The sequence below is a fragment of the Rhinoraja longicauda genome, chromosome 19 (assembly GCF_053455715.1).
Source record: "Rhinoraja longicauda isolate Sanriku21f chromosome 19, sRhiLon1.1, whole genome shotgun sequence".
Classification (NCBI taxonomy): Eukaryota; Metazoa; Chordata; class Chondrichthyes; order Rajiformes; family Arhynchobatidae; genus Rhinoraja; species Rhinoraja longicauda.
Window position 1 is genome coordinate 34,186,701 of NC_135971.1, and position 20,905 is coordinate 34,207,605.

At 44.0% G+C, this 20,905-nt stretch overlaps 2 protein-coding genes across 2 annotated transcripts; both read right to left on the reverse strand.

Moving 5' to 3' along the window:
- Positions 1-8,477: 8,477 nt before the first annotated feature.
- LOC144602962 (G-protein coupled estrogen receptor 1-like) lies at positions 8,478-9,314 on the reverse strand. Its single transcript, XM_078416084.1, has one exon. The coding sequence runs from the start codon at positions 9,312-9,314 to the stop codon at positions 8,478-8,480; it is 837 nt and encodes a 278-aa protein (XP_078272210.1).
- A 9,823-nt stretch (positions 9,315-19,137) lies between these two features.
- LOC144602963 (arg8-vasotocin receptor-like) lies at positions 19,138-19,965 on the reverse strand. The gene has a single exon (XM_078416086.1). It carries the CDS (start codon positions 19,963-19,965, stop codon positions 19,138-19,140), a length of 828 nt encoding a protein of 275 aa, XP_078272212.1.
- Between the last annotated feature and the right edge of the window lie 940 nt (positions 19,966-20,905).

A 20,905-nucleotide genomic window follows, 5' to 3' on the forward strand; every position in this document is an offset into this window, starting at 1 on the left:
GAATTTGCTGGAAACGATCAGCTGATCAGACAGCAGACGTGAGCATGCGAGCAGAGGTAACGGTTCAGTACCAAGCGTCTTCGGCACTCCCTGCAGTTCACTACGTCCGTGTAAGTCATTAAGTATCCACCTCGAACGAACCCTATTCCAGCTTGTAGAACAGTTTATCGTAGCCTTGTATGCTGTGACGCTTCACGTGTTCACAGACATACCTAAAATTGGGAGTATCCCCGCCTCTAACAATCCCTCGGTTAGTGCATTTCAGAGTTCAACCATGTAGTGGATAAAATAATTATTCTTCAACCCATCCTCCCCCCCCCCCCCAACCCTCCCCCACCTCTCTCTCTCTTTCTCTTTAAGCCTTTCATCCTATACCTTAAACCCGTGTCCTTTGGTCGATGGTCATCTTTGCTAAGGAGGTAGTCTACCATTATTTGAACTATGTATGCCCTTCATAATTTTGTGCACCCTAGGCTGAGGAGATTAGTTTATTATGGCATCATGTTCGGTATAGATATTGTGGGCCGAAGGGTCTGTTTCTGCTCTGTGCTTTTCGATGTTTTATTCACTATGTTCTATTGGACGATAAAATGGTCCATATTTTCACCGCCCCGCCATGATTTCTCTGGTTACTAAATCTTTCTCCATCGTAAATTGAAATTACTCAATCTCATCTCTGCAAACGAGCCTCAGACATGCAACGACTTCAGCGGCTTGAATCTATTGATTGTCACCTGCGTCCTTCTTCACGCAAAACTCTTCTCCTTTCCCTTCCTTTGTACTGCAACGGTAGAGGCACATGAGCATGTAGTAAAGGTCTCCTGTATATCTCAGCCTACAGCTGTGGTTTGGCTTGAAGCAGCGCTTCAAGTGCAACAAAGTGAACTCTCGTCGCAGGACTGAGCTGGACGTTACGAATAAAATGAATTGTTTTTCTTGGAATAAAGTATTTCCATTAAAGACTTCCTCGCACATTATTCTCGGTGGAAGATAAAATCCGTCGGGATGTGATAGAGGAGGACATTTCCTCCGATCTCGTTAATAACCAAGAACAATATTGATATCGACGTGGTCTTGCAGTCTGGTTATTATCTTGATGTGCAGCCCCGTGTTTCAGCTGCTTTGGATGCAGTCAATCAGACAGGTCTGTTGCTGGTTTGAGAACTCCTTGAATTTAAGGTGGATGCAGCGAGATAAAAGTTCACCGTTGCGTTACAAATTTATCGGAGGCGACAGACCATCCATTCTTTGCTTTGTAACAAGTATGAAGACAACAGCCGTCCGTCGTATTTTGGGAGTGGTTCACTTATCTACAAATAAGCCATTAATATTAAACTTCGTACAAGTTAGAGTTACTCCAGCATTTTGTGTCTATCTTCGGTTTAAACCAGCATCTGCAGATCGCCATTAATATTAATTCGCCATTTAGGAAACTGGGCATCTGTCTATTTCAATTAAGTCAACTAACTTTAGATCATTTGACTTTGATCAATTCAACACAACTTGAAAACATACGAGTTCATTTGAAGTTGAACCTTTTTGCCCCCCGAAGGCAATGCTTCAATTCAACAGACACGCACATTGCAGCCGGAGGAAACGTTGCACATTTAACTTGCTCAACAGAATATGTTTTACCTGGTTTTAAATAGCTTACCAGGTACTCCAATTGTTCCAAGAATAGGATAATAAATTCTTTCAATCTGCAAAATTACTGGTCTCTCCATATTTTCGGGGACGAGATGCTGTTTCGCTCGTGAATTTACCTGGACCTCAAAATAATGCCTTATTTATACACTTAAGAAGCTTCTGGTGACACATGAATATCACGTGATTGCATCCATTTGCTGCAACATTGAAACAAACAGGTGAGCCTGAGCCCGATTGGCTGCAGCTCATCAGGGGTTTGATTCATTCCAAACAAAATGTTTACACCACAAGGAGATCGTTTATTTTTAGATCCACGTAAATATCAAGTATAACAAGAATTTGTGATAGGCTGGCAACGGCAGAGCATGTAGCATTTTTATATTTGGCGAGGGTTTGCCTTTTTAGGGCATTTTTAAAGTATTTCAAATCCACTCCATATTTGTGCAAATGACTTAGATAAAAAGTAAAACGCAGACCTTGCAACCTCTATTATGCGATTGTTACTATCTTCATTATTCAAGATATTTTGTGAGGACTACACTCTGATTCCAATCGGTGATATTTATGCCTGTACGTAGTGAACGTTTACACAATACTACGCTATTGTCGATAGGAATTGTTTTTCACGCATATGGACCTTGCTGTAGAATGACAAATCTTGTAAATCTGAATTGGTGCTATATTCCGTAATCGGAGAAAACCCTTAAAAATTATTCCTTTAGTCATCGAGGGTTGTTCTCAATGAATTGTTGATCAGAATCAGCAATATGCCCGCTCTTGCAAATCGCACCGTAGGCCCAGTGAAATTGCAGGTCGCCACCATGGTCCATTTCAGTAGGATAGCTTCTGTTTCACAGACAGATGATACATAAATTGATTGTGCTTGACTATTCTCTATGATACAAATGATTCATAAATCCTTTTTACTTTTCGCGTGGACACGGTGTTGGAGTAATTCTGTGGGTCAGGGAGCATCCCTAGGGAATATAAATATGCGACATTTCGGGTCAGGACCCGACCTCAGACTGGTTGCAGTGAGTGGGCGGGGGGCGGGGGACGGGGAGCGGGGAGAGACAAAATCGGGCAAGTCACAGGTGGATACAGGGTCGCGGCGGTTTTGATTGGCGGACGATTGAACAAAGGCCAGAGATTAAAATGCAAAAGGGTGAGACAAAGAGGGAAGGAAAGATGATAATTTGCACATCACGCCTCGAGTATGAGACATATGTGTTGCATTACGACCCCATTTAGCACCTTGAGCGCACAGGAACGAAGGAGTTTACAGAGAATGGCGGACACTGGCCGCAGCATCACAAATTCAACTTTCCCCGCTATCGAGGGGATCTCTGGGAAGTACTGCCTCAGAACAGACTTAGGCTATCATGAAAGACCCACTCCATCCCCGCCACGTTCTCATTTCAAGCCTCCGATCGGAGCATGAAATCATGACCGCGTGATTCCAGAATAGCTTCTTCCCAACAACTGTCCGGCTCACTTCACATCACTAACCGCAGCAGCTTGAAAGTATTTTGGACTTTCTATTGTTACACTAAGGACTGAGGGTTGGGTTTTTGTTTTGCATTAGTATTACAGGTATTATGTGACTGTATTTTTTATTATAATGTTTATATTGTTTTGTGTATTGCGTTCCTGGCCATGTTAGGCTGCTGCAAGTAACAATTTCCTTACTCCGTTGTCGGTACCTATGACCATTGAGCACGTTTCACACTTTTGACGCCCTTGAAAAGCTATGATCTGACCGTGTCTACAGCACATCAAATAAATATGAGGGAAATCTGAGCGTAGAATTGAATGCGTGAATTGAATTGAATGGCATTGGACGCTAACAACTCCGAAGTGATACAGTTTTAGGGAGCTAAATAGAAGTCGGACGTCAGCGGTATATGTAGGGGCCACAGAACAATTGGTGAACAGAGATCCATAGCGATACAAGTTCCTGTGGTCTGACTTCGATGAGTATTTCCGCTCTGTTTGACCATAGAGAAAGACATGGAACTTGGAGATCTCTGGACAGTTAATGGAAGTGTCTTGAGGACAGGCAGTATTACAGTCGAGGACATGCTGACCGTCCTAAAGCGAATGAAGGCACCTAATTATCTTGTGCCTGATCAGGTACATCGGAGGACACTGTACGAAATAAGAACAGAAAGAGCAGATGCCATACTGAGATATATTGTACATGAATCATCATTAACTGTGGAATTCTCTGCTACAGAAGGCAGTAGAGGCCAATTCACTGGATGAATTTAAAAGAGGGTTAGATAGAGCTCTAGGGGTAGCGGGATCAAGGGATATGGTGAGAAGGCAGGCACGGGTTATTGATTGGGGGCAATCAGCCATGATCACAATGAATGGCGGTGCTGGCTCGAAGGGCCGAATGACCTCCTCCTGCACCTATTTTCTATGTTTCTATGTTTCTATGTTTCTACGGGTGAGGTTGTGGAATTCCTGAGTGTGGCTACTGTTCTGTATCTGTTTAAGAAGGTCTGCAAGGTAATGCCTCGGAACTCTAGACCAGAAGGCAGGTTACTAGAGGTATTCGGAAGCATAAGATATATATGCGAATTAGGGATAGTCAGCATTCCTTGTACGTGGGAGATCGTGTCGATGGAATCTGATTTGATTTTGTGAAGAACAAACCAAAATCGAGCAAGGAATTTGATGAGGTTCCGCACGGTAGGTTGCATTGGAAGGATAGAACGCATGGGATCCAAGGAGAGTTAGCGAACGGAATGGAGAATTTGCGTCATGGAAGGAAGCAGAGGGTGATTGTAGAAGCTGGTTTATCGTACGGGAGGGCTCTGTTTAATGGCGTGCCTTAGGGATCGGCACTGAACCCCGGTACCGGTTTGTGATTTCATTAACATTTTGATGAGAATCTGGAAAACATTATGAGTAGATTTGCAGATTGGATGTTAACGTAGGTGGTTTTCAAAATGGTTAGCAACAATTACAGTAAGATTTTAATCCGTTGGGTAAGTGGGCGGGGTAATAGTTAATGGAGTTTAATGTGGATATGTGCAAGGTTTTGCATTTTTTGAAGTCGACCCAGGGCAGGCCTTCACAGTGTGTAGGAAAGATGTTGTTAAGCTGGAAGGAAAGCAATTTCAGATTTCTGAGTGTATTGGCAGAACTTGGGGCCTCAGTTATCGGGCGAGGTTGGACAGGCTTGGACTTTATTCATTGGAGCATAGGAAAATGAGGGATAATCTTATTGACGCGAATAAGGTAATGAGAGCAATAAATTACCTTGCTGGAGATGCGAATTTTCCAGATCGTGTCACCGGTCACTCTGTGGCCTAACATCGTGGAACTGGCGGATTTGCTCGAGACTGACTTTGAGCCCCACCGCGGGGCCGTGGACTTACCATCCGAGCCTGCGACCTCTTGCATGGGATCGACAATCCAACCGCGGCCTGCGGATTTCAACATCGAGGTGCTCGCAGTCTCGGGTGGAGATTGATGTCGGGAAGCTCCAAAGTCGCAGAAGGTTCAACCAGCCCCGACCCGGGGTCTGATCGCCCGGCGCGGGGAGCTGAGATGCCCCGATGCGGGAGCTTGATCGCCCCTACGTGGAGGGCCCGACCGCCGGCTGTGGGAGGCAAGATCGTCCCGTCAACGGAAGGCTCGAGGCCCCCGACAAAGGGGAACGAAGAAGGGAAGAGATTGAACTTTTATTTCGCCTTCATTCACTGTGAGGAATGTGGAGGAGTCACTGTGGTGGTTGTTTATGTTTAAATCTATTTTGTGTGTCTTAATTCTTTTTATTGGTATGACTATGTGGCAAATCAAATTCAGCGTATGTTGCAAAACATACTTGGCTTATAAAGTATGATTATGATTATGATTATGATTATGATTACGATATGCTGGATACATGGAGTATTTTACCCACAGTCGGGGAATCAAGAGCAAGAGGTCACAGGTTGAAGGTGCGAGTAAAATATTTCATAGGCACGCGAAGGAAAACCTGTTCACACGGAGGGTGATGGGTATATGGATTGGCTGCCAGGAGAGGTACATGAGGCAGATACTATAACAACATTTTTAACACATTTGGACAGATACATGGATAGGAAATATTTAGAAGGATATTGGGAAAACACGGACAGGTGGGACTAGAGTAAATAAGGTCGACATGGGCTAGATGGGCCGAAAGGCATGTGCTGCATGAATCTGATTCTATGTATCTCTGCAATTTGTATAAGGAAGCTGATGGCATTGTACGGCATGCTTCCCTTCATTTACCGGGAATTGTGTATACGGTTCGGAACGTTACGTTCCATTCTTGCACGTGCACAGCGATTTGGCCCTAATGCAGGGAGACGAGACTAATGTAGATGAGTTATTGTGGTCATTATCGGCAGATTGTGCTCAAGGCCATGTTTCCACGTGGTATGACTCCTTGAATCTATGACTGTGACTCCATGACTCTCTGGCTGGGTACATTGAAGCCCAAAAAAACGAAATATTGGATGGGATGTGATGCATTTTGCGAGGTCAAAAATACGAGAGTATATACAGTAAATGCAAGGGTATTTTGGAACATTAATTGAAAGATGGAACTTTGGGTTCCATGAACGGGAGTATGCGGAGAGTACAGTAATCCCCTATGGCCATTCCCCGAAAAGAGAGAGAGGCAATGTGAGGGTCACTGTAAATGAGAGGAATCAATAGTCATACCGCTGGGTTGTAAGCTGCCCAAGCGAAATAGGAGCTGCTGTTCCTTGCATTTGTGTTTGGCCTGGTTAGGGAAAACGATGAGGTCCTCCAGTTTGGCAAAAAGGTTCAGAGCAGCAACTTAAGCAAAGCTCAATTCATATCTGATTGAAACGGCAAGTGACACGGAAAATAATTGGCATTAGCTGCACATAATTTTATAAACGAATTAACCCGGATTAATGTTGATTTTAATTATCAAACACGTGATGCATTTGATGTTTTTTTCTACATCAAAATTATGTCAAAAATAGCTACAATGCTCTTGAATATAACAAATGTATTTATAGACATGTTTGGTGCTTGGTGGAGTAAACGCGCACATTTAGAATGGGTTAATAGGTTAACTTCCAGTGCATCATAATTCTATCTAAAATGCGTGTTTAATATAATGTATACATTAAGCTATTTCTAAGGCGGTCCATTCCCTCTGGGTCTAAGAGCGGGGGATAAACCTAGTCAGAAAATATAGAAAGTGACATAGATAATTGTTCCTGATTATCAAAGATATTTTGAAAAATGCAATCTTTTTTTCGTACTAATGAGTTGTCACAATCGTACTGGATGAATTCCACGCCGAAACCTTCGCATCGTCGGAGCACCGCCAGGCTCTCGGCATTGACAGATGGTGTGAGACTTGCAGGTCTGTTTGGCCCACAGTGCTAAGCTGGTTCGAGGAAGAGCTTGAATAGCTAAGGAAAATGGGGATAGACATCCGCGCTGAGGGCTGGACCGAAGTACATCTAGGTAGAGTCATAGATTAATAATCATAGAGCTTCTCAACAAGGACATTTGTCTTTCGGCCCCTCTCGTCCACGCTGACCAAGTTGGCACGTTGGGCTAGTCCCATTTATAGAAACATAGAAACATAGGGAATAGGTGCAGGAGGAGGCCATTTGGCTCTTTGAGGCCATTCATTGTGATCACGGCTGATCATCCACAATCAGTAACCTGTGCCTGCCTTCTCCCCATATCGTTTGATTCCACGAGCCCCTAGCGCTCTATCTAATTCGCTTTTAAATTCATCCAGTGAATTAGCCTCCACTGACTTCTATGGCGGAGAATTTCTTAAATTCACAACTCTCTGGCTGAAAAAGTTTCTTCGCATCTCAGTTTACAGTCATGGAGTCATGCAACACGAAGCCTAACTTGCCCATACCACTCTATGATTATCCCACATGCTTGGGTTTGGCCCAGATACCATTCCAGGCCACGTTTCTCTACCAGATGTCTTGTCAAAGGCTTCCTGTGGTAAATTATGGTTTTGGTACAATTGGCCTTCATCGGTCAGGGTATTGAGTAAAAATGTTTGGACTGTATTGTGCCGTTGTACACGACGTCTTTGAGATTGCGTTTCGAGTTCAGTTTTGATCAACCTGCTACTGATTAGTTTATTCGTGTGGAAAGAGTGTAAAGTAGAGTTATAAGATCTATACGGATAGGTTGGATAGGCTGCGATTTCATTCCTTGGAACACAGTATGATGAGGGATTTTCTGATTGAGGTGTACACAATCCTGAGTGAAAACGACAGAGTGAATGCACAGAGTTTTTTATCCAGAGGAGGGGAATCAAGAACAAAACGTTCATACCTTTAAGTTGAGAAGAGAAATAATAGGGACCTGAGCGGCAACGTTTACATTCAGAATGCGGTGGGTATATGGAACAAGCTCCCAGAGGAGGTAGTTGACGCAGGTACAATAACGACATTTAAAATATGTTTGGACAGGAACTCGGGCAGGGAATATTTACAGGGATATGGGCGATACGCGGGCATTTGGAATTGGTTTTAGATGAGGTATCTTGATCAGCAGCAACGTGTCTGGTTCAACAGCCCGTTTCCCTGCCTTCTACTTCTCTAACTCTATTTGTCCCATCACCCTTCAAACCTTTCCTATCCACACATCTATGCAAATAACTAAATCTCATAAGTAGTTTCATTCTGCGCTGTCTGCTCTTTGGAAGTTTACACAACTTCGAGACACATTTGGTGCATTTGTAGATCTTATTACGTGCACGCAACTCCCGTTTAATTTTGTTCAATATTGTTCAACGCAATTATATTTGTAAATTCGAAAAAATATTCGGTGTTTCATTTAATGTGGTTGGTTACTTTGGCAACAAGAACCATGGGACATATGCTCATGTTTTTCAGTTCCTCTCTGAATTTTCTCTGGGATACAGCATAAATGAACGTGTTCGTGCAAGAACTCAAAGAATTCAACATGTACCCTGATAACTCAGCAACGGTGAAGGGCTCATTGTAACTTGCTTCCAAAAATTGCGTGTCAGTAAATTGCACGTATATGTAACATATCAAATTAACCATCCACAAGAGAATAAAGCTGCCAGATATGGCGAGCAACAAAACGATGGATTTTCTGCGGTTCTCCATCTCTGGGTCAGTGTATTTCGCAGTACTGTTGTTTCCACGTAATCCGCTCCTTACTCGATTAGCCATTATAATGTGCCTGATGGTCAGGGAATTAAGCAGCAAGATCAAAACATAGGGTGCAAATGGGCTCAAAATCGTTTCCAGCCACAGAAATGCCGCCCAAATTGATAATGTGTAGAAGCTTGATTTTACATAGCACGACCACTCAACGCCATTAACTACCTCCCGAGGTTCGTATATAAAATAGTACGGAATGTTTTCCACAATGCTTGCACAAAACACCACCGCTATCACTATAGTCGCATTATTTTCAGTGCAATATTTTGCTCGCAGCATTTGATGGCAAATAGCAATAAATCGATCGAAAGTAAAAGCCACAGTGAGCCACACTGAACAGTCCAGGCAAATAAAAATCATGGTCAGGATAAATCTGCACATAGTGGTGTGATTGAAGAATGAATGTGAAAAATATGCATTAATAATCTCATATAAAATTACAACAAATGTAATAACCATCAAGTCAGCGACAGCCATTCCCAGCAGGTAACGAGTGATGCATTTGGAGAGACCGCAGTTCCCTCGGAACAAGATGACGATTGCCAACAGATTTGCTGCATAAAACAAATGTATATTAATAATGTTATTTGATATGAGATGCTTCTGTTCTTCCTATAAACGCCCATGCTCTATCCTGCCCCTCCTCTTTTCTCGCTTTCCTTTCCTTTCCCCCCTCCTCTACTGTAAACTTTCTGAAGAAGGGTCGCGACCCAACACCTCACTCATCCAGTTCAGTTTAGTTTATTGTCACGTGAACCGAGGTAGGGCGAAAAGCCTTTCATTGCGTGCTATTTTGTCAGCAGAAAGGCAATACTTGATTACAATCGAGCCATTTGCAGTGTATGTAATACGTGATAAGCGAATGTATCCTTATTCTCCAGAGACGCTGCCCGAGTTAATCCCGCACTTTAAGTCTTTGTTTGAAATTAACCGAGGAGTCATTTGAAATCAAGATCACGTCAGACACGGTGCTCTCCGCTGGTGATAGCTAACATATATATATTGCACGCAAAATTCAACACCAGAAAAAAATATTGGATAAAGTAAATGCAGGTTATAATTTTTTCCCCCTTTAATGCGTATAGATTTCTCTGTTTCCAGATGTTGAATGTGTGCTAAGTAACTAATGATTTGAATATTCTAAACAAAAGTTTCGGAAATACAGCATGGAAACAAGCCCCCCACCCAAGTAACCCCCGCAACACCAGTTCTATGCTGTCCACTTTCACTGGAACCAATTTTAGAGAAACCAATTAACTTACAAACCCGCACGGCTTTGGATGTAGGAGGAAACAGGAGCATCTGAGGTTAGCCACGCGGTGAGACCCAGAATGTGAAATCCCCACAGATGCAGCAGCCGAGCTCAGGATGAACCCGGGTCTCCGGCATAATCAGGCAGCAGCTCCACTAACCGCGCCACTGTGCCCATTTATGACTATTTGAATTTGCTTTTTATAGTTCAATAATACTTTGAGGTATTGAGGAATACAGGCCACAGTGAACCGCCTTGTCCCCGTGTCTGCCCACGGCCTTCAGGCCATGGTTTCCTATAGTAAATACAAATATAGGAAAATCCTGACATTAGGTTTTGGAAGCAGGCAAGGGTGGCCGGCCACATTAAGCACCATCTCCTCCTTAAAAATATTGATAAAATCTGCAACTCACTATGTCTTCGTACATGGATATATACGACTATGCACTTAACTACATCGCTCCCACCCAACTTCCTGCACGATCAATATGCTGGCGCATGAAAGCAATTTTTTTGCCACAAATATGTGATCTTCAAACTTGATTACCTATTTCTCTATTTTTACAACACTCATTGCAACATCCAACTCGTTTATGCGTGTCATTAACATCAACATGGCTTCAACTGATCCATACGATGCTCCGCCAGCGACAGCCTACCAAGCAGAAAACAACCTCGCCCCACCTGCGTCTTACTACCAATCCATTTTTGATCAAATTTGCCAGGTTGCTATAGATCCTATCGGCCCTAACTTTTCGGACGAGCCAAACTTGAAAACACACAATAAGCAGGTTGTGCCGGCGCCCAGGGGCTAGGTCATTCCCTTCGGCACTGAGTGGACAGGGGGGATTAAATCACTTCCTGGGTCATCCCCCTTGGGTCAGGTGGTTTGTTGCTATAAAGGGCTTTGAGTGTTTCGACTAACATGATGAGTACGGTGTGAGTGTTCATTGCAGATTAAAGTATTGTTACTACTTACCTGGCGTCTGGCCTGATTTCTGTGGCGCCCAGACCCACTAAACTGGTGACCCCGACCGTCCCTCGCAAGTCGCGATGGACCTGAACGCTCCGCTACCCGACTCTGCCAGTCAGCCGCCTCTGGACCCTGCCGACCGCGCCGCTCTCCATGCCGTGGCAGTAAGGCTGCTTCCCCTATGGACCGACGACCCCGACTTCTGGTTTGACCAGGCCGAGGCACAGTTCGCCGACGACACTAAGTATTTTCATGTAGTCGGCGCCCTCGACGCGGCCACTTCGCGCCTGGTCCGACCCTTCCTCCGCGCCCCACCCCCCCCCCCCCCCCCCGCGACCGATAATTACGGGTCCCTCAAGGCCACCTCCTCGGCTGAATTGGTGTACGGGGCTCCGCTGACAGTGCCCGGGGAGTTCGTTCCCTCCGCCCAGGGTCAGGCACAACAGCCCTCGGCCGCCCTGCAACGCCTTCGGGAGACGGTGGGCTCGCTGGCGCCGGTGCCGACGTCTCGCCACGGTTCGGTGCGGTCACATGTCCCTTCCGCCCTGCAGGACTGTCCTTTTGTTTTCCTGCGCCGGGATACCCATCGGACACCCCTTCAGCAGCCGTATGAGGGACCGTTCAAGGTGCTTGAGCGGGGCTCTGCCACTTTCGTGTTGGACATGGGGGGTCGTCCTGAGACGGCCTCTATTTCGCGGCTGAAGCCGGCGCACGTGGACGTTAGCCAGCCGGTTCTACTGGCGCAGCCTCGCCCCCGGGGTCGTCCTGCGTCCCGGCCCTTACCCCCGGAGCCCCCGCGGGTGCCTTCCCCTGGCGGGGTGGTTCCGGTTCCTGCGCCCGCCGTGGTGCGCACGCGGGCTGGTCGTTTCGTCCGTCCCCCTGTCCGTTTCGTGCCTCCGGTTCTTGGGGGGGTGGGGGATCCTGTAGCGGCGCCCGGGGGCTAGGCCACTCCCTTGGTCATTCCCTTCGGCACTGAGTGGACGGGGGGGGGGGGGATTAGGTCACTTCCTGGGTCATCCCCCTTGGGTCAGGTGGTCTGGGGCTATAAAGGGCTTTGAGTGTTTCGACTCACACGATGAGTACGGTGTGAGTGTTCGTTGCAGATTAAAGTGTTGTTACTACTTACCTGGCGTCTGGCCTGTTTTCTGTAGCGTCCAGACCCACTACAAGGTAATAATTGTTTGCAAAATGCTGCGGGTCAGGCTGCATCTGGAGAGGGAATGGATTGGCAACATTTCGGATCAGGCCCCTTTAGACTGATAGGAGAAGGAAATGGAAAGCTGGTAAACGGAGGTGGGAGCAGGACAAATCTTGCCAATTGATAGTTGGATACGGGTAAATGGGGGCTGAAGGGTGTGGGAAGACAGAGGCCAGCGGTGAAAACAGACCAAAGGATGTCAGATAAGAAGAAAAGACTGAAATATAAAGCCAAATGATGGGTGATGAGGAAGGGGAGGTGGGAGGGAGGGTCGGGATACCAGGATAAATGTTTGCGCAAGGGGATGGAACACACGAATGGGGAGGGGGGAATGGGGTGATAATTAACAATTGCAAATTGTTCTGCCAAATCCAAGCACAAAGTTTAAACAAAACTCCACGTTGAAAATGTCCGAGCAGGTCGAGTCGCAGGCAATTTTGCTTTTAATGCTTTTGGCACTTTTGCCTTCATCAGTCAGAGTATTGAGAATAGAAGTTGGGAGGTCATATTGCAGTTGTTTAAGACGTTGGCGAGACCGCATTTAGAATATTGTGTTAAGTTCTGGGCACCATGGTATAGGAAAGATATTGTCAAGCTTCAAACGATTCAGAAAATATTTACGAGGATGTTGCCAGGACTAGAGGGTGTGAGTTATACAGAGAGGTTGAGTGGACTGGGTCTCTATTCCATGGAGCGCAGGATGTTGAGGGGTGATCTTATAGAGGTGTCCAAAATCATGAGAGGAATAGATCGGGTAGATGCACAGAGTCCCTTGCCCAGAGTAGGGGAATCGAGGACCAGAGGACATAGGTTCAAGGTGAGGGGGAAAAGTTTTAATTGCAATCCGAGGGGTAACTTTTTCACACAAAGGGTGGTGGGTGTACGGAACAAGTGGCCAGAGGAGGTAGTTGAGGCTGGGACCATCCCATCGTTTAAGAAACATTTAGACAACTAAATGGATAGGACAGGTTTGGAAGGATTTGGGCCAAGCGCAGGCAAGTGAGACCAATGTAGCTGGGACATCATTGTGGGGAAGTTGGTCCGAAGGGCCTGTTTTCAAACTGTATCACTATGACTCTATGGCTCTATGACTATATTACATAATATCGAGACCCCATCTGCTGCAAAGATATAGGCATGTGATCATCTGATAAAGCTCGCCTATAGATCTCAACCCATAGTAGTGTTATGGCTTGAAAAATCGCTTGAAGTTGCACCAAAATGAATTATTGTCTGGGCTGTGCTTAATGATGCGATTACAAAATGACTGTTTTTGTTGGCTTAAAGCATTTCAGTGAAAGAGCTTCTTGCACATTATTCTCGTTAAGCCAAACTCCGACTGGATGAGAAAGAGGAGGTAATTTGCTCCAATCCTGTTACTATTGGAGCGGTGTTGGAGTCTGGTTATTATCTTGATATGCAGCCGCGTGGACTAGGTGCGAAATTCTTGTTCCACCTCCTTGGAATACAGCCAGTCAGACAGCTCTGATTGCTGGTTTGAGAAGTCCTTGAATTTTACAGTAGTTGAATGCAGTGAAATAAAAGTGCCCACGTTGCGTTACAAGTTTATCGGTTCTGACGGAGTATCGATCATTTGCATTGAAACAAGTATGAGGACACATTCCTTCCGTGTTTTCAGCAGCCGTCAGGTGTATGTTGGGAGTAGTTCGCTTGTCTCCAAACAGGCCATTAACATGAATTCGCCACACACGAAACAATACATCTGCCTATTTCAATTAATTCAACAAATCTTAGATCATTTCTCGTTGACCAATTGAACGCAACTTGAACACATATGTGTTAGTTTGAAGTTGGACATTTAGCCACCAAATCAATGGATCAATTCAACAGAGAGGTGCATTGTAGACAGAGTAATAAATATTGCAAGTATTACATATTTTACCTTATTTTAAATAGCTTACCAGGTACACCAATTATTCCTAGAATAGGGTAGTAAATTCTTCCAATATGTAAAATGACCGGTCTCTCCATATTTTAAGAGATGAGATGCTGCTCCGCCCGTTAATCTGCATGAACCACAAAATAATGCTTTACTTATACAGATCGGAAGCCTCTGGTAACACTTTGATATCATGTGATTGCATCCATTAGCTACAGACTTTGGAACAAATAGATTGACTGATCTTTCATATTAGCTGCATTTCGTCAGGGGTATGATTCATTCCAAAGAAAGTATTTCCACCGCAGTGAGGACGTTTATTTTTAGATCCACGTGGGAGTGAACTAAAGCAATAATTTGTGACGCCCTTAGTCTTCATAAAATCCAGAATATGTAGCAATTTCTATAACTGATACTGTTCTGATGTGTTTGAAATCCACCCAAAATTTGTCCAAATTACTGAGATAAAAAGTAACAAGTATACGAGGAAATCTCTAAGTCTATTTTACCCGTTTCAATATATTACCTGATTCCAATCGGTGATGTTAATGCTTATACGAGGTTAGCTTATTGTACGTAATACTACGCTACTGCAGAAATAAATTGTTTTTCACTCCTATGGACCTTGCTGTAGAATAACAAATGATGTACGTCTGAATTGGAGATATATTCCGTATTTGCAGAAATTCCTCAAAATGTATTTCTTTAGTCATTCGTCGGTTGTGTTCAATGCATCGTTGGTCAGAAACAGCAATATGTCTGCTCTTGCAAATCTCACCCGTGGCCCATTAAATTTTCAGGTAGCCACCATGATCCATTTCAATAGAATAATTCTTGTTTTGTGACAGATGGGAGAGAAATGGATTACGCTTGAATATTCACTATGAAACAAAATATTCATAAATTAGTTCTACTTTTCACATAGACTGAGTGGTTTTGATTGGTAGATGATTGAACAAAGGCCAGAGATGTAAACGCAAAAAGTGTGAGACAAAGTGATCAGGAAAGATGATCATTTGCGCACTGGTACTAGAATATGTGTTGCATCACGACCCCATTCGGCAACTTGAACGACCGGGAATGAAGGAGTTTACTGACAAAAGACACCCAGTATCATCAAAGACCCACGCCATCTTGTCCGCGCTCTCATTTCCCTCCTCCAGTCGGAGCGTGAAACCGTGACCACGAGGTTCCAGATTTGCTTCACAGCACTAACCTCAGCAGCTTGAGCATCTTTGGCCTTACTCTGGTTGCACTATCGACTGCGGTGTTTTTTCATTAGTATCACGGTTATTATGTTTCTGGGGGTTTTTAAAACTCATTTTCTATTATTTTAAATTATTGCGTTTTCGGCCACGTTGGGATGCTGCAATTAACAAATTCCTCATTCCGTTGTCGGTACATGTGAGAATTGAGCACGTTTCACACTTTTGAAACACTTCGAAAGCCATGACCTGACCATGTCAGCAGCACATAGATATGAATGAAATATGAGCGGGGAATTGTCTGCTGGCATTGAATTCTGACAAGTCGGAGGTGATACATTTTAGGGAGTTAAATAGAAGTCGGACATCAACTGTAAATGTGGGGACCTCAGAACTATTGGTGAACAGAGTCAGAGGGATGCAAGTTTCTCGTTGCCTGCCTTCGATGCGTAATTCCCCTCTGTTTTGACCAAGGAGAAAAACACGAAGCTTGCGGATATTTGGACAGTTAATGGAAGTATCCTGAACATAGGCAGCATTCCATTGGGTGAAGTGCTGACCGTCCGAAGGCGAATGAAGGTAGATAAATCTCTTGTGCCTGGTCTGATATATCGGAAGACACTCCGCGTAGTAGGAATCTAGAACCAGTGGTCACAGGTTTAAGGTGAGGGGGGAAAGATTTAATAGGAACGTGAGGGGCAACATGTTCACATGGAGGGTGGTGGTTATATGGAATGGCTGCCAGAGGAGGTACATGAGGCAGATACTACAGCAACATTTGGAACACATTTGAGCAGGTACATGGATGGGAAATATGTAGGGTGGTTTGGGGCAAATGTGGACAGGTTGGACTACTTCAAGTCGTGTGTCTTGTTCGACATGGTCTATTTGGACCGAATGGCCCGTGTCCATGATGTATGAATCTAACCCTATGATTCTCTAGAATTTGTATCAGTTTGGCAGGATGATGAAAATGTGGTACGGCATGCTTCCCTTCATATGTCGGGGATAGTGTGCAAGATTTCGGACCTTATGTTCCTTTCTTGCGGAAGTACACGGATAGGATAGGTTTGTAGTGATATGGGCCAAATGCAGGGAGGTGGGACTAGTGTAGATGCGGAATCGTGGTCATCCCAGCAAGTTGGGCTGAAGGCTCCTTGACTCTATGAGTGTGGCTGTATGATTCTATATCAGGGCACATTGCAGCCCGAACAAGTCAACATTGCATGTGTTGTGTGATGCGGTCAAAAATAAGAGAGTTTTGTACAGTAAATGAACGGACCGACCTTTTGGGTTCCATGAAAGTGAGTAGGAGAGAGTACCGTAGACCCTTATCGTTATTCCCATCGAAAACAGATAGGTAATTTTAGAAGCTATACACAAAATGCTGGAGTAACTCAACTAGTCAGGCAGCATCTCTGGAGAAAATGAATTGGTAATGTTTCGGGACCGAGGCCTTCTTCAGACGGAGAGTCAGGGAAGAAGGAAACTAGAGGTAAGGGAAAGGTGTAAAGAACGAATTAATAAAAGGTATGAAAATAACCCCAAAAAGCCAGCATCGATGATCAAGGAAGGGCGGACCCCAAAATGGTTCACTAATTGCTGTGGAAACGTGATAACGAGGTGATACGAACAGTGACACTGCGCAGGACGACAGGAAACTACGAGGCCCATTAGGGTGGAGGAGGGACAATGAGACGGAGGCAATGCAAGGGTCACTTTAAATGAGAGGAATCAATATTCATACCGCTGGGCTGTAAGCTGCCCAAGCGAAATATGAGGTCCTTTTCCTCCAATTTGCGTTTGGCCTGGGTCGGGGAAATGATGAGATCCTCTAGAGTGAATAATAGGAGTTAGGCTAAAAGGTTTACGAGCAGCAACTCCAGCAAATGCTGAATTTATATCTTAATGAAACAGCAAGTGACACGGAAAATGATTGGGATTAGCTGCACATAATTGTATAAACTAATTAAACCGGGTTAATTTTGTTTTTAATTATCAAGCACGTGATGCATTTGATATTTTTCTATATCAAAATTATGTCAATAATAGCCAGAATGCTCTTGAATATAATCAATTTATTTATAGACATATTTGGTGTCTGGTGGAATAAATGCGCACATTTAGGATTCAGGATTCAGGATATCTTTATTTGTCATCCAAAAGACAAGTCTTTTGGACGAGATTTCGTCACCCACAGTCCAACAATAAGAGCAATAAAATAAGCAAATTACACAACCTCAACCAACACATAACATAGAATGGGTTAACAGATTAACTTCCAGTGCATCTTAATTCCATCTAGAATGCATGGTTAAAGTAATTTATCAATTATCTAAGGCGATAAACTTGCTCGGGATCTGAGAGCGGAAGGTAAACCCAGTCAAAAAATACAGAAAGTGACACAGATATGTGTTCCTGATTATCAAAGATATTTAGAACAATTCAAACTCTTTTTGCACTAATGAGTTATCACAAGGCCATACAGACGGATGAATTCCCCGCGGAAACCTTCGTATCATTGCTTGACCGCTTGTCTCTCGGCATTGACAGGTGTTGTGAGACGTGCAGCTGTTTGTCCCACAGATCTGTGCTGTTTCGAGGGAGAGCTTGAACAAGGAAAACGAGGTTATACATCCTCGCTGAGGGATGGATGTAAGAACATCCCGCCTGACCAGCGAGAATGATAAAATCATAATCATAGAGTTTTGCAACTCAGTAATATGCCCTTCGGCCCATCCCGTCCAAGCTGACCATGTTAGCATGTTGGGCTAGTCCCATTTAGAGTCATGGAGTCAGAAAATACGAAGGCAGAACCTTGGCCCAACTTGCTCATGTCGCTCTACGCTAATCCGCCCGCCTCGGTTTGACCCAGGTCCCTCTAAACGTTCCTTAGCTACGTTGCACACCAAATGTAATGTTCCTGTGGTAAAGGAGGCTTTTGGTACATTTGGCCTTCATCAGTCAGTGTTTTGAGTAAAATAGTTGGGACGATATGGTGCCCTTTGTACGCGACGTCGTTGAGGCCGCGTGTAGAGTTCAGGTTTTGGTCAACCTACTACAGAAACGATTTTATTCAGCTGGAAATTCAGCAGGAATTCCACAATGGAGTTTAGAGAATAGGCTGGGATTTCATTCCTTCGAGCACAGAAAGCTGAGCGGTGATCTTATGGAGATCTTATGGAGATGTATAAAATCATGAGTGAAATCGATAGAGTGAATGCACAGTCTTTTACTCACAGTAGTGGCATCAATAACCAAACGTTCATACGTTCATACGATTAAGCTGAGAAGAGAAATAATAGGAACCTGAGCGGCAACTTTCTCACTCCGAGTGCGGTGGGTGGACGGAGCGAGCTGCCAGAGGAGGTAGTTGACGCTGTTACTATAATGACATTTAAAATACGCTTGAGCTGGGACATGGGCAGGGAATAGTTCCATGGATATGGGCGATACGCGGGCAATTGGCGCTGGTTTAGATGGGGTATCTTGATCAGCAGGGACGAGTTTGGTTGAACAGCCCGTTTCCGTGCTGTCTACGTCTCTGACTCTATTCGGCCATCATCCTACAAACCTTCCCTACCCATACATCTGTACAACTAACTTGAAGTAAATAAATCTCATAAGTAGTTTCATTCTGCGGTATCTGCTCTTTGGAAGTTTACACAACTTCCAGAGACATTTGGTACATTTGTAGATCTTGCGTGCAATTTTGTTCAATATTGTTCAAGGCAATTACATTTGTGATTTGGAAAAAATATTCGGTGTATGGTTATTTGGTTACCTTGGCAACAAGAGCCATGGGCCATTTGATCACGTTTTTCATTTCCTCTCTGAATTTTCTCTGGGACACAGCATAAATAAAGGTGTTTGTGCAAGAACTCAAAGACTTCAGCATGTACCCTGATAACTCAGCAATAGTGAAGGGATCATTGTAACTTGCTTCCAAAAATTGCGTGTCAGTAAATTGCACGCATATGAAACATATCAAATTAACCATCCACAAGAGAATAAAGCTGCCAGATATGGCGAGCAGCAAAACGATGGATTTTCTGCGGTTCTCCATCTCTGGGTCCGTGTGTTTCGCAGTACTGTTGTTTCCACGTAATCCACTCCTCACACGATTAGCCAGTATTATGTGCCTGATGGTCAGGGAATTAAGCAGCAAGATCAACACATAGGGTGCAAATGGGCTCAAAATCGTTTCCAGCCACAAAAATGCCGCCCAAATAGGTAACGTATAGAAGCTTGATTTTACATAGCACGACCACTCGACGCCATTAACTACCTCGCGAGGTTCGTATATAAAATAGTACGGAATGTTTTCTACAATGCTTGCACAAAACACCACAGCTATCACTATAGTCACATTTTTTTCAGTGCAATATTTTGCTCGTAGCATTTGATGGCAAATGGCAATAAAGCGATCGAAAGTAAAAGCCACAGTGAGCCATACTGAACAATCCAGGGAAATAAAAATCATGGTGAGAATCAATCTGCAAATAGCGGTGTGATTGAAGAAGTTATATGGAAAATATGTATTAATAATCTCATCTAAAATTACAAAAAATGTAATAACCATCAAGTCAGCGATTGCCATTCCCAGCAGGTAACGAGTGATGCATTTGGAGAGACCGCAGTTCCCTCGGAACAAGATGAGGATAGCCAACAAATTTGCTGCAACAAAACAAATGTATATTAATAATGATATTTGATATGAGACGCTGAATAGTTGATGTTTCATCATCTGGATTAGAATTTATTGCACAATATTTATCCGATAGTTTAAGTGGAAAATCGGTTGCAATTTTGTTCGTCAGCTCAACTCAGACTAGTGTGTCTGTTCTTTGCAGCGCTGAAGTCAGAACGCATTGCTGCAGGTCAGACACGTCTCTGCGGCGGAACCCTGGACCAAGTATTGAGCGGGAGTGTAATCTCGCTGAATTGCGCTTTGTACGAAACATGACTGGCTTATGTAACGCGGCTCCAGGTGACTGCCCACCCTCTTTGGAGGTGGCTTTAAAACAAATAATTTTGTTGCATTTTCTCCATGCTAAAGATCTGAAATAATGGGTAGAATAGAGAAATATATTAGTTTATTTGTGTTTTCTTATCGTTTGCTTTGATTGTTTAAAAATGTTGGAACTATTCTATGTTATTGATTTCCATACATACTTTTGACAGGAAGGTTTGCCATAAGCTCCGGTGACCGTCTTAGGTGGGCACTCATGATTCATTATTTGGGATTTTTTCGCGGCCAGTGCAGCACTCCACTGTAAACGACTAAAGCCATAGTGCGGTCGAGAGCTCGTCTCGAATCACGTCGGCAGAAATAATGAGTGAAAATGTGGACAGGCAGCGGGGTAGTTGCGGGTTTAGGGCAATATTTGCCAAACCAAGTATCATCCTACTTATTATTACTCACCATTGGCTCTACGTCGGCATCGAGTGGATAATTTGCAATTTTGTCTCTAGAGTGTTATTTATATTTATAATATTGATTTAAATAATAGAACATAGAACAGTACAGCGCACTATCA

Bases quoted from the DNA above. Each gene is read 5' to 3' on its own strand.
- LOC144602962 (XM_078416084.1), bottom strand. From the start codon at position 9,314: ATGGCTGTCGCTGACTTGATGGTTATTACATTTGTTGTAATTTTATAT.
- LOC144602963 (XM_078416086.1), bottom strand. From the start codon at position 19,965: ATGGCAATCGCTGACTTGATGGTTATTACATTTTTTGTAATTTTAGAT.